Source organism: Phascolarctos cinereus, unplaced genomic scaffold (assembly GCF_003287225.1).
Source record: "Phascolarctos cinereus isolate Bilbo 61053 unplaced genomic scaffold, phaCin_HiC Scaffold_4;HRSCAF=312, whole genome shotgun sequence".
NCBI classification, from domain to species: domain Eukaryota; kingdom Metazoa; phylum Chordata; class Mammalia; order Diprotodontia; family Phascolarctidae; genus Phascolarctos; species Phascolarctos cinereus.
Window position 1 is genome coordinate 66,807,942 of NW_027555847.1, and position 13,998 is coordinate 66,821,939.

A 13,998-nucleotide genomic window follows, 5' to 3' on the forward strand; every position below is an offset into this window, starting at 1 on the left:
GTTTGTCAGGGTGACTAGTGCTGGGAAAACAAATAGAATGTTAAACAATGTTGTCAGGGCTAGGGATCTGAAACCTGACTGTTCTATTAAGGGGGGGGGGGAATGCAGATTGAAAATTGTCCTTATTACTTTGTGAAGCTTGTTTGAGAATCAGAGACTCTCAGCTTTGGAAGGGAGCTTGGAGCAGGATGGCACAGTGGAAAGAATCCCAGACAGGGAGTCAGAGGACCTGGTTCAGATCCCAGCCCTGCTACTTACTCTGGCTATGACCTGGATCAAATCACTTCATATCTGTGAGCCTTAGTTTCCTACTCTTTAAGTGATGGAGTTTGACCAGATAATCTCTCAGGACCCTTCCAGCTCTAAATTATGATCATTGAGTCCAACCTCCATTTTATAGAGGAAGTAACTGGTGGCCCCATGGCACTGACTCACCCATGGTCACAGTTAGATAGTGGAAATGTCAGAGCTAAGACCAAGCTCTTCTCCCTCCCAGTTCAATGCTTCCTTTCTACATTCACCTCTTCTATAAAATGGGTAGAGAAGCCTTGGGAAAAAAGGACCTTTGTTTGAATCTTTGTTCCACCATTTCTTATCAGTGTGATCTTGGGAAGTCATTTAACTTTTCTCAGTCTCAGTTTCCTTCTCTGTAAAACTATGGGGTTAAACCAACAGAAACCACATGATCATCTCAATAGATGCAGAGAAAGCTTTTGATAAAATACAACACCCATTCCTATTAAAAACACTAGAAAGCATAGGTATAAATGGAGTCTTCCTCAAAATAATAAATAGCATATATCTAAAACCTTCAGCAAGCATTATATGTAATGGGGACAGGCTAAAAGCATTTCCAGTAAGATTGGGAGTGAAACAAGGATGTCCATTATCACCACTGTTATTCAGTATTGTACTGGAAACCTTAGCTTTAGCAATAAGAGAAGAAAAAGAAATTGAAGGCAAAGAAGAAACAAAGCTATCACTCTCTGCAGATGACATGATGATATACTTAGAGAATCCTAGAGAATCAAGTAAAAAACTACTTGAAAATAAACAACTTTAGCAAAGTTGCAGGCTATAAAATAAACCCACATAAATCATCAGCATTTCTATATATTACCAACAAAGCCCAACAGCAAGAGATAGAAAGAGAAATCCCATTTAAACTTACTGTAGACATTATAAAATATAGGAGTCTACCTCCTGAAACAAACCCAGGAACTCTATGAACACAATTACAAAACACTTTTCACACAAATAAAATCAGATCTAAATAATTGGAAAAACATCAGTTGCTCATGGGTAGGCCGAGCTAATATAATAAAAATGACAATCCTACCTAAGCTAATTTACTTATTCAGTGCCATACCAATCAAACTACCAAAAATTATTTTATAGAGTTAGAAAAAATAATAACAAGATTCATTTGGAAAAACAAAATTTCCAGAATATCAAAGGAACTAATGAAAAGAAATGCAGGGGAAGGTGGCCTAGCAATTCCAGATCTTAAATTGTATTATAAAGCAGCAATCATCAAAACTGCTTGGTACTGGCTAAGAAATAGGGAGGTGGATCAGTGGAATAGGTTAAATATGCAAGACACAGTAGTCAATGACTATAGTAATCTATTATTTGATAAACCGAAAGGCCACTCTTTGAAAAAAACTGCTGGGAAAACTGGAAAGAGTATGGCAGAAACTAGGCATAGACCCAAATCTCACACCATATACCAAAATAAAGTCAAAATGGGTTCATGACTTAGATATAAAGGCTGATACCATAAGTAAACTGGGAGAACAAGGAATAGTTTACCTATCAGATCTATGGAGAACAGAAGAATTCATGACCAAACAGGAGATAGAGAACATTATGAAAAGCAAAATGGATAATTTTGATTACATTAAATTGAAAAGTTTTTGCACAAACAAAGCCAATGCAACTAAGATTAGAAGGAAGGTAGAAAATTGGGAAAGAATTTTTACAACCAGTCTCTCTGATAAAGGCCTCATTTCTAAAATATATAGAGAATTAAGACAAATTTATAAGAACACAAGCCATTCCCCAATTGATAAATGGTCAAAGGATATGAACAGACAGTTCTCAGATGAAGAAATTAAAGCCATCTATAGTCATATGAAAAAATGCTCTAAATCATTATTGATTAGAGAAATGCAAATCAAAACAACTCTGAGGTACCACATCACACCTATCAGATTGGCCAACATGACAAAACAGGAAAATGATAAATGTTGGAGAAGATGTGGGAAAATTGGAACACTAATACATTGTTGGTGGAGTTGTGAAATGATCCAACCATTTTGGAGAACAATTTGGAACTATGCCCAAAGGGCTACAAAAATGTGCATACCCTTTGATCCAGCAATAGCACTTCTAGGGCTATATCCCAAAGAGATCAAACAAATGGGAAAAGGACCCACATGTACAAAAATATTCATAGCAGCTCTTTTTGTGGTGGCAAAGAATTGGAAATTGAGAGGATGCCCATCAATTGGGGAATGGCTGAGCAAGTTGTGGTATATGAATGTAATGGAATACTATTGTATTAATAAGAAATGATGAACAGGCTGACTTCAGAAAAACCTGGAGAGACTTATATGGTCTGATGCTGAGTGAAGTGAGCAGAACCAAGAGGACTTTGTACACAATAACAGCCACGTTATGCAATGACTAAGATTGTTAAACTGAACCCTTCTCAGCATTATGAGGATCTAAGACATCTCCAGAGGCCTTGGGATGGAAAATGCTGTCCACATCCAAAGAAAGAACTGTGGAAGTTGAATCACTACCTTCTGTTGAGTTTTGTTTCATCTTTCTTATGGTTCCTCCTATTGGTTTTAATTTTTACTTACAACTTCACTAATGTGAAAATATGTTTAATGGGTATGTAAATGTAAAGCCTATATCAGATTGTGTGCCATCTTGGGGAGGGGGCCGGGGAGGAAGGGGGAGAAAACTTTTCAACTCAAAAGCATATGGAATTGATTGCTGATAAATCAAAATAAATTAATAAAAAAAAACCTATGGGGTTAGACTCAAGGTCTTCTATATTTCCGTCCAGCTTCAAATCTATAATTTATATAAATTATAAATATACATACATACATGTGTGTATATACACACACACACACACACATATTTATATATATATAATTCTGTGATAATTGACTTGCCTAAAGTTACCTAGTAGCAAAATTGGATCCCAATTTCTGGTCCTTTGATTCTTCCTTACAGGGTTTTTTCCCCCACTGTAACAAGATGCATATCATCAGAGAGAGATATTTTCTTTTTTTAATTAAATTTTGTTTTATTTTCAGTTCCAACTCATCTCCCTTCCCTTCTCACCCCCTCCCACACATTAAGAAGGCAAGAAACCAAACTCATTACATATATGTATAGTCACGCAAAACAAATTTCTACATAAGTCATATTTTCCCCTCCCCCCAAAAAAGAAAGAAAAAATATGTAGTTCATTCTATACTCTGACTCTATCAGTTCTCTGGAGGTGAATCAGAGTCTTTTAAAATTGTGGTTGGTCATTGGATTAACCAGAGTTACTAAGTCTTTCAAAGTTGATTATCTTTACAATATTATTGTTACTATATAGAGTGTTCTCCTGACTCTGCTCACTTCACTTTACATTTGTTCATACAGGTCCTCTCAGGTTTTTCTGAAACCATTATCTTCATTATTTCTTAGACCACAAAAGTATTCCATCGCATTCATATACTGTAACTTGTTCAGTCATTCCTTAATTAATGGGCTTCCCCTCAGTTTCCAATTCTTTGCCATCACAAAGAGAGCCATTATAACTGTTTTTTTTTTTTACATATGGGTACTGTTATTCTTTCTTTGATCTCTTTGGGATATAGACCTAGTAATGGAATTTCTGGGTCAAAAGATCTGCATGTTTTTAATTGCTTTTTTATTATAGTTCTAAATTTGTTTTCCAGAATGGTTTACAGCTAAGAAGATAAATACATTTTCAAACTGGTTATGAAGGAGATGAAATTACTGAATCTATAAATCATTTGATCGACCAATCAATTGAACATTTATTAATCACCTGCTGTATGCCAAGCACTATGCCATGGAGAGGAGAGTTTTACTAATACCCCATTTATTTATTTGTCTACGGTAGTAAATGCTGACAAGTTTCATAATGCTACATGCTCTGAGTTTTGGGACTTTTAAAATCTTTGATGTCTCCACTTGAACCTGTCCAGAAAGATGCATAGGGGTCACAAAGTTTGAGTGTGACTGGAAGGAGATTGGGAACTTGCTTACATTTGTCTGGGAGGAAAGTGTCTCCCCAGACAGCACTCCCATCCAGACGCCCAGGTCATCCTGCCTCTGTGGGAGATGAACTCAGACCCAGAAATACTTGGCTTCTTCCTAGAGAAAGTTGCATTTTTAAAAGAATATTTTCAGCTATTGGTTTTGAAATAGCTCCATGATGTGTCCCTGTTTTTAGCCTTTGAAAGTTTTGGAAAACCTGGGTGTTGTTTCTTTTCCTTGTTCAAGAGATATGCATTGAAAATGCTGTATTAATGGTTAGAGGAATGTGGAAGACAGAGAAAGGGCATTAAGCATCTCACCCAAGTGCCATATACTTCACAAATATGCAAGGGACAGGAAAATAAGGGGAGCAGTTTAAAATCCTCAGTCTGGGTGGATGTTGGCCCCTGACATGGAAAGATGGATTAATCACCTTACTAGCAAAGACTGCCATTTTTATTGATCTTCTTTGATTGCAAAATGTGATCAAAATGTTTAAAAAGATGGATTTGAGCTTGTGGAAATTCAAGGAGATGGGACAGATGGGTGACCTTATAAAAGAAAGTTGCTATGTGAATTCAACATCTTTTTAATTGCAGAAAATAGAATGAAACTTTCATTCTGAATCACATTAGCCTGATTAGCCTCTTGCGTTTTCCTTAACCTTGACGTCACTGGCCACCTCATCTTTCTGGAAATTTTTTCCATTCTTGGCTTCCTTGACACTCTTCTCTCCTGGTTAGTTGCCTTGTCAGTGAAAATTCGGTGGTTTTTTATGAGAAATGGGTCCATCCCAGCTTTCAGCCTTACAAGTAAGTGTAGCCTGTCTATGTGACCAGGCAACCAGAGCAACTTCCAGGTATCTGGTGATCTTGCTGCCATGGAAACAGACTGTGCTGATTAGTCTTGCTGAAAGTTACAGTTAGGGCAGATCTCAGTATGGTGGAGACACAAACTGGTGTAAAGTTACAGCTCTAACATCCACGCCTTTCCTAGGGAATCAGTGAATGGCGTTACAAGCCTCATTTAGGTCTTTAAGAAACTTCTTCATCCTAATGTAAGGAACGTCAGGTTCCTATGATATATAGATTTGCCAATTACACATAAACAGTAGAGTTCCAGAGTCCACCTTTGTCCCACTTAAAGACATGTCTCCCTCAGAGACCACTAAAGTTTTACACCTTCTATCTCCTTCCTGGCTTGCATCTCCTTCTACATGGCTCCAGAGAAATCCAATTTCCCTTCCAGGTCTGCTTCTTGCTTCCTCCCACCCTCAACTCAGTCCAGAGTTCATTTCCAATCTCTCTGTGTTTCTCTCTGTCTGTCTATCTTGCTGCCTCAATTTCAATGTCTCTGGCTGTTCTACATATCTGGAATACTCTTCTTCCTGTCCTCCATCCCTTGACATTCCTGAATTCTTTCAAGACTCAGTTCAGACTACAGACTACATTGTGTAGAATGCTTTCCCACTTCCTCCAGTCACTTGAGTCTTTCTTTCTAAGGTTACCTTGTTTCTACTTTACATGTATCTATGTATTTAGATATTTTTCTCCCCTATTGATATATAAGCCCCTTGAGGGTAGAAACAGTTTTTGGTTTTGCCTTTTTTGTCTCCTACTTAACACAGTGCCTAGAACAGAGTGTTTAATAAACATGGTGATTTATTCTTCTTATATCTATACCAACACAATTTTCCAATTTTACTGTCATAACGAGGATGTTGCTTCTTGTTACAATCAAAACAAAACAAAAACCATGTGCTCTGAAATCATACAGCCAGGGTTTTGTGTCCCCTTTCCCTGCCATGGTAGGGTTACAGGGTCACAAAGCTAGTGGGTAAAATTTAAGCATCCCTTACTCTAACATGAGCGGAGTCAAAGGATCAATAAAAGGTACTCCTCCTTGTCTATGGAATTACAGGGTCACAGATTCAGAGTTAGTTGCCCTCTCTTCCAACTATGGGTGAGTCATAGAATAACTATGTAAAACAGGCCTTGTTCTGTAAGAATTCATTAATTTTAATGAAAAGGAAAAGGTTTCATTTTATGATTTGATCAAAACTGTCTTGTGAGTGAAACAGGTGGGTACTGGAGAAAAGCTTACAATTTAATTACTTGGAAATAATAATTGTCAGAAACCTGACTGGGCTGCCAGGTCATTATTAAATAAGTCAGGTTGCAGATGTATGCAGTAGTGGCAATCATGTTGCCTATGGGTAAGGACAACCAGCCATCGCAGAGATTCATAGAAATCTGTGAATACCCAGGTGGAAACAGGACAGTAAAATCAGACAAAATCACAACAGAAGGGCAAGCAAGGTTCAAGGTAGGGAGAGGCTGTTCAGGACCTCGGATAGCTCCCAGGGTGTTTAAGACCAGTCAGAAGACTCTTCCTCAAAGTCTTACATTCTATTGAAGCTAATGGATTTAGAGCCGGCAGGGATCCTAGAAGCCATCTATTCCAACCTTTTCATTCTATGGATGAGGAAGTTGAAGCCCAAAGAAGTTCATTGACTTGCCTCAAATCACACAGGTAGTAAATGGCATAGCTGGTGTTCAAACCCTGATTCTCTGCCTCCAAATCCATCATTCTTTCCACTTGTATCACAGACAAATTGTAATCACAGCATCTTAGAGTTGAAAAGCATCTCAAAAGTCATCTAGTCTAACAAGTAACCAAATAGGAACCTCTCTGATACCAAACCATCACAAGTGGTCATGTGGCCTTCCACGATAGATCTCTAGTACAGAGCCATGACATCATGAAACTAGGAAGTTTCCCTGTCTAGGTAAGGTCTCTGTGTGTGGCATCCTTGGCTCCTGGTTCTCCCCCTTAGGGCAAAACAATTCTAGTCCTCTTACTTTCATAGATAGCATGAGAGATCTCTAAGGGACCAGGTCCAATAACCTCATTTTGCAAGTGAGGAAACTGAAACCTAGACAGGTTAATTGACTAACCCGTGGCACACAGGTGATAAGTGTTAAGGATAGCATTTGAACCCAGGTTCTCTGACTCCAGAGCCAACACCCTTTCCACTGTGTTACTCCCCTTGGGCAGAGGGGAGGAAGAACCTTTTAGATGGAAGAAGACAAACGTGACTAAAAGCCAGGAGCCAGGAGTGAATATGTTATGTGAAGGGAACAGGAAGGCCTATTTGCAGAGCTTTTAGCCTGTGCATTAGACAAGAGGATTCTATATTTTAACCAAACCAAAGGCTTTATTCACAGGAGTTGCCACATTCTCCAGGGATCCAGGGCACTGCCCAGGGAGTGGCTGAATGAGATCTCCTCTTCATCCTCCTCATTGACTGATTTATCCTCCTAGGAACCTTTTTCCCCCAAGTCAGGTGTAGGGAGTTGGCCTGGGACCAGGACCCTGACAATCATAATTGAGCTTGATCTCAGCTTTGTTTCAGGAAAGGCTTTTTGACCATCATGACCATAATGATTCCTGAAAAGGTTGATTTTTGGTGGAAGAGCTTTGAGAAGTAATTAATGGGTGAGAGTCATGTTGCCCTGATTATTCTGAGTACATGCCATTTGCCACCTGCTGTTTTAAAGAATGTTTTGCATTTTCATTTTGGACTAGTTATAATAACCATGGAATATGGATCTCAGCCCAGACTGTGTGAAAGTCCTCAGAGCTGCCAGAAGGCCCATTGAGGGAGGGGAGTGTTGTTGGGAGTGTGGGGAGTGCACCAATTAGTACTGAGAACAAACTGTTGAATAAAAACACTTAGCACACAAACAGCACTTTCCATCTCCAAAGCCTGGAGAAGAGAGTACTTGGGGGGAGGGGAGCAGCAGGGAATATGAAGGGAAGGAAATGTGTATTTATTAAATGCCTACTGTGTGTGCCAGATACTGTGCTAAGCACTTTTATTAATAAATATTACCTAATTTGATGCTCACAACAACCATGGGAGGTGGGTGCTCTCAATATCCCCATTTTACAGTTGGAAAAACTGAGGCAGTCAGCAATTAAATGACTTACCCAGGGCCACACAGCTACTAATTATCTGAGGCTAGATTTGAACTCAGGTCTAGTGATGACTTTAAGCCCAGTACTCGATCCATTTTACCACCTAGCTGCCTCACAGACTTCAAGTTTCTGATAGGCTAGCATGTGAGAGAGGAAGTAAATTTACTGTGAATGGCTTCAGATGTCAGAGTTAGGACAAGAAGGGAAGTGGACATCTCAGGGAATCAGATTTAAGCTTAATACAAGAAAATAAATTCTAATCATTATTGCTGTCCATTAATTGAATAGGGTATGGTGGCAGGGTGGGAATGGAGCTGCCTATGAGGCACATTAAGTTAGAATGTAAGCTCCTCGTGGGCAGGGACTGTTTTTGTCTTTCTTTGTATCCTTAGCACTTAGCATAGTAGCTGGTAAATTGGAATCATTTAATTAGAACTAAAGGAATAAATAAATGACTGACTGGCTGACTGCTCAGTAAATTCTCCCCAGGGACTCTTCCCAATGCACTAGGTACTTAGGCTAGTTCTCTTGAAATTGCATGGATACCAATGGAGCAAATATCTTTGAGTCTTACTACATAAACAGTCTGCCTTCTTTTCCAGATACTGGAATTTTATCTGGAGCCACTCTTTATGTCCCGTCTTTTACACAACTCTTCCTTGCTAATATATTTCAGCCTGCTCACTCCCATTGCTTTTTGGGTGACCATCTAATGTCTGTCTGTAGATCTCTCAATCAAGCTATTTAACTGCTAGTCTGTTTAGTTTTCCTAATGCTTGGAAAGGCGTGTTGGCCATCAGCTTTAGGATGTATAAGGAGATATGCAGGAGTCTGACAGTATTATCAGAGGAGTGGAAGAGATTTATCATTACGAAGAGCTAAAAGAAAAAAAAATCTTTAATGGGTGAACCAATGCCCTTATGAGTCTAGCCCAGTGGACCAGCAGAGATTTAGCTTACCAGGCAACCAACAATTGCCACAAAAAAGGATTATGTGAAATCTGGGTCCTTGTACAAAACCACTCCTCCACCTGCATCACCTTGATGAGTGGCAGCTGCTAATGTGAGCTGCTAATGTGATGGATGTCCATTTAGTCAATCTGCCTGTAGCACCATCAGTCAATATGATGGTCTATAAGTTAGTTCGTTAGTTAGTCTTTGGTCAGTCTGTTCCAAAGTCCATCAGTCATCCATTTTGCCTACTGGTCTGTTAGTCATTAGTAGTGGTAGAGGCTATAGGGTGCTCTATATTCATTGTGCTCATTCGTGAAGGGGTTGAACTAATTCACCTTTGAGGTCCCTTTCAGCTCTAAGTCTGTATTTAGTACAGCATAAGAAATTGCCCAGATCTGCCCTGCAAGAGCTCATCCTTTCCCTTCCTTCAAGTCAGACTTTTGCCCTTCCTAGGGAGAGTACCACCTTAAAAGTGCACCAGACCACTCTATCCCTTTATCTCTTTGCTCCCAATAGGGAGAGAAGACAAGGTTGCTGTATGTATGTAAGCACAGCTCATGAGCCTCTGGATACTGACTCTTCTAGATACAGATTAAGAATAAAGGAGTCATCACCCCCTCACTTTTCACTGAATTTCAGGCAGACCCTGGAGGAGGTGTGGTTGAAGAGAACTTCACAGAAGGGAGAAGGGAGATATTCCAAGAATGGGGGTGGGGTTCTGGGGTGTTGGAGTGTGGAGCTGTATGGCAAAAGAGTACTTAATGTCAACTTATATCATTACTTGTGATTTTGTTTCTCTGTGTGTGATTGAGTGTGTGTTTGATTGGGGTTGTCAGTAACAGCAAAGCAGGAAGGAGCTCAGAGCAGTCACACTCCAGCCCTGTCCAGGAAAGGGGGAAGAAGCAGGTGGAAGGAATATCAAGACCTGGTGAGAGCACTGGCAGGAAATTACACCCTGGAAGGGGCGGTAATTACATTCAGGTTATATAATGTGAGCTCTGTCAGTCGGAAGCTGCTGGTGATTTAGACTGGCCAATTGAAATTCTTCCAAGAAAGAATAAGAAGTGTTTCTGCAGGGTGCAGTGTTGAGGACAATCTAGGGTTTGACACAATCATGCGACTTATCATGGTGTCTGGGATTCCTGGGGCCTGATCCTATTGTAGGGATTTTTGTGGAACCCCGAAGGTTCGATTGGCTTGGCCAAACACTGAGCAGGTAAATTTTATCTTGTCTCCTGGAGAATGAAACATGGGGATCACCACTGGTCTTTATGGATGAGGGGTGATAGGAATGACTAGGTAGAAATAGGGGGAAATTATCATTGGAGAAATGTCTGATGTCAAGAGTTAACTTCAGCTTGTTGCCCTTATACCCAAAGGCAATTCCTCTGTCTTGAGGACAGGAACCACATGGAGGCATTTTGATGTACAGAAAGGAGGGCTAGACTTAAAGTCTGGAGAAACTTGACTTAGAATCAGGTCTCTGGCTTTAATAACCATTTGATCATAGCAAGTCACCTAACCTCATCGAGTCTCAGTTTTCTTGTGGGTAAAATGGGGATAATAATGTCTATAGCATCTACTTCATAGTATTATTGGGAGTTTCAAATAATATAGTCTCTAAAATATTTTGTAAAACTTAAAACACTATGTCAATGCCAATTGTTATGAACAAGATGATCCAAGCCTCTGTTGATCATAAATAAATATTTCTAGGATTATGTGGGATAAAATTATGTACATGTAATTAAATGTGGTTGTATATGACAGTGTATTACATGAGTGTTTTTGTGTGTAGAACTTCATCGTGATTAGGTATATTGTGTGTGCACCTGCTTTTTGTCATCAGAATTAATCTTTTTAAGTGTCTTGATATGAATTTCGCATCTTGGGAGTATCCCAAGAAAACTCACAGAATTTCTGAGTTGGAAGGGATTCCAGAAGCCATATGTAATCCAGTGTCTACCTGACCAGCAATTCATTCTACAGCATCCCCAACAAGTGGCCATTCAGACTCCACTGGAACCTTCCAGTGCAGGGAAACCAACTACCTCCCAAGAAAACCCATGCCACTTTGGGGCAGCTCTAATTGTTAGAAAGATCTTCCTGACATTAAGACAAAAGCTTCCTCCTGGAAGTGTCGACCTATTGCTTTTAGTTAACTCTAGGGTCAATTAGAGCCAATATAATAATTTATTTCATATGACTTGAAGATTACTATCAGGTTTTCTTTCCTGTAGGCTAAGTAGATGCAATCAACCTTTATATGATGTTGTGTATCATACTGTTGCCATCTTTTAGATGCTCACCTTCTAATCAATATCTTTCTTAAAATGTGACACTCAGAAACGAACATGGTACTTCAGATTTGGTCTGTCCAAGCCAGAGAACAGTGAGGCTATCACTTTAATGCAATGTTACACTGCAGTGTTAGCTGCCGTGTTACACACTTCTTTGGCCCCAATACCATCCTCCTACCTCCCAATAAGCCTCAGACACACTTATGTGGATGGGTTCATAGGGATTGAAGGAAAATGTTAACTAGTTGGGTCAGGTGTGTGATAGTAAGTGAATGAATGAATGTGTCATTGTGGGAGGCATGAACAAAAACATATGATAACCATAGGGTCATAACCCCAGAGTTGCAAGTGACCTTAAAGATTATCTAAGATCATCAAATCTTCAGCTTGATGTTTAAATCCCTTCACAATATGATTTTAGCCTACCCTTCCAGGATCATTCCACACCATTCTCATTTATTCACTCTACAACTAGGCTTCTTGCTTTTGCTGACATCAGCACACCATCGCCTGCCTCTTTACTTTCTCAGAGACTGTGCTCCATGCCTGGAATCCCCTCCTTCCTTACCTACACCTTTAGGATTCCTAACTTCTCTCAAGTCTCAAATCATGTGCCATCTCCTCTGAGAAGCCCCTCTGGATTCCCTTGATTAGTGCTGGGGCCCTCCTCCATTGTCATTGCATTGCAGAATGCATGGAGAAGAGTAAGATATAGGAAGATTGGAAAGATAAGAAGGAACCAGATGTGATTACAGTATGGTATGGCAGGAATTGCACTGGAATCAGTTACAAGATGTGGATTCATATCCTGGGTCTTTGTTTTCCCATTGAAGCTCTTCCGCTGTTATAGTTGTGGTTGTAGTTGTTTTTTAAGGAATGCTTCATTCTCCCTTAAAACCCAAAGAGTAGAGAGATGTACTTTAACCTCCCTTTCTTCTAAGAGCAAAAGTGGCCTACACTTTGAAGACTGATGACTGTTATTTGGATCACTTAAAATTTTCCCTGGTCCTACTTTGGACTTTGCACTTTCTCATAAACTTAGTGGATTTGGGGGCAGATGAGTAAGGATGACAAAGCTATTCAGCAGGAACCTAGAGCTTTGTTAGCTTGTAGAAGACAGAATGAGGCCTAAGAAACTAAAGGAGAGCAGTCAGGAGTCCATGATAGCCATCCAGGTGACCTCAGCCCAGTGGCTGGCACATAACAGACATTTAATAAATGTTTATGGATTGGTAAATTACATTGCTTGATCAATCAATCATAGGATCGTAGATCTAGAGCAGGAAGGTGCATGAAAGGCCATCTAGTCCAGCCCCTAGATGAGGAAACTGAGGCCCACACTAGTTAAAAAATTTAGACAAAGTCATGTAGGTAGTAAGCCTTAAGGTAGGATTTAAACTCAGGTCCTCAGAATATAGATTTAATGTTCTATCCACTATATTATGCTACCTGTTGAATGCCCAAATCAAGAGATATCCCTTCCCCTCATATTTATTCTCAGACCCAGTTTGTTAGTAAGAAAAGTGACCCTTTTAGCTTGGTGATCACGTACCATGATTTATCAGACATTCTTATCATTTCGTTAGATTTATTTACCGCCTTTGAAGGAAATGTCTCCTTTTGACCGTAATGCTCCTTTTCCACTCATGAGCATCAAGCACCTGAATTTGTAATTCTTTTCTCTATATAGCCATACTGAATGTCCTGGGATGGGAATTGTATGTGGCAAGAATCAGGAAAGTTGTTATGCTTATTCAGCATTCAAGTAGACATTGGTGAGTCAATAGTTTCAGCTGAAATAATTGAAAATTGACCCATTTGGGAAGTCACCTGTCTGCTAGAATATTTTATTTTGGACCCATCTCATAACAGTGATTGCAAATGTTGTGTGGGACCTCAGCATTTCTGCTGCCATGACTTTCCTGGTTGGCATTCTTTCCCTGGCCTAGAATGCAGGGTCAGTAATGAGGGCTTCATTTTTCTTTGATAGAAACAGTCCTGGGCTTCTCTGCCAAGAGTGCCAACAGGTACCTTTGACGCGTAAACTCTGTTTTGGGTGAATTGTGGATGGTTGGCTTCTTTTAGAGATGCCCCCTTCAGGAAAAGAGTTTCTAAGCCGTCATAACTTCATTTAAATTGGGTGAGTTGAGACTTTATGATTTAAAAAGGGGCTTCAGGTTGTACAAATTCTCTTTGTTGTCCAGCCTTCTGTTACCTAAGAATGTGAACTCCTCAAGAGCTGGGGTTGTATTTGCTTTTCTTTGTATCTTCAGTGCTGGTTAGAACATAAAAGGTTAATAAACACAAATGGATTGATTAATCCTTGTCTTCACCATCCTCCCTCTGCTCCTCTCACTCATTTGTTCATCATGTTAACACCTGCTTTTCCCTTGATAATATACTTTGTATGAGACTTCTCTAGGATGTCCTCCATTTTTTCATGGTAACTTCCCTTGCTCCAATATGTT

At 39.7% G+C, this 13,998-nt stretch overlaps 1 protein-coding gene across 9 annotated transcripts in view; it reads left to right on the plus strand.

The window, feature by feature from the left end:
- The window catches only part of XYLB (xylulokinase), a 225,140-nt gene that overhangs the window by 179,379 nt on the left and 31,763 nt on the right, over window positions 1-13,998 (plus strand). Inside the window, exon 16 of one of the 9 annotated variants that reach the window (XM_078152254.1) lies at window positions 2,572-2,949. The exons of the other annotated variants lie outside the window; for them this stretch is intronic. Coding sequence (XP_078008380.1) covers window positions 2,572-2,624 — 53 coding nt within the window. The 3' untranslated portion in view covers window positions 2,625-2,949. Of the gene's footprint in view, window positions 1-2,571; window positions 2,950-13,998 lie in introns of those variants that run through there. 9 annotated transcript variants of the gene reach the window in all.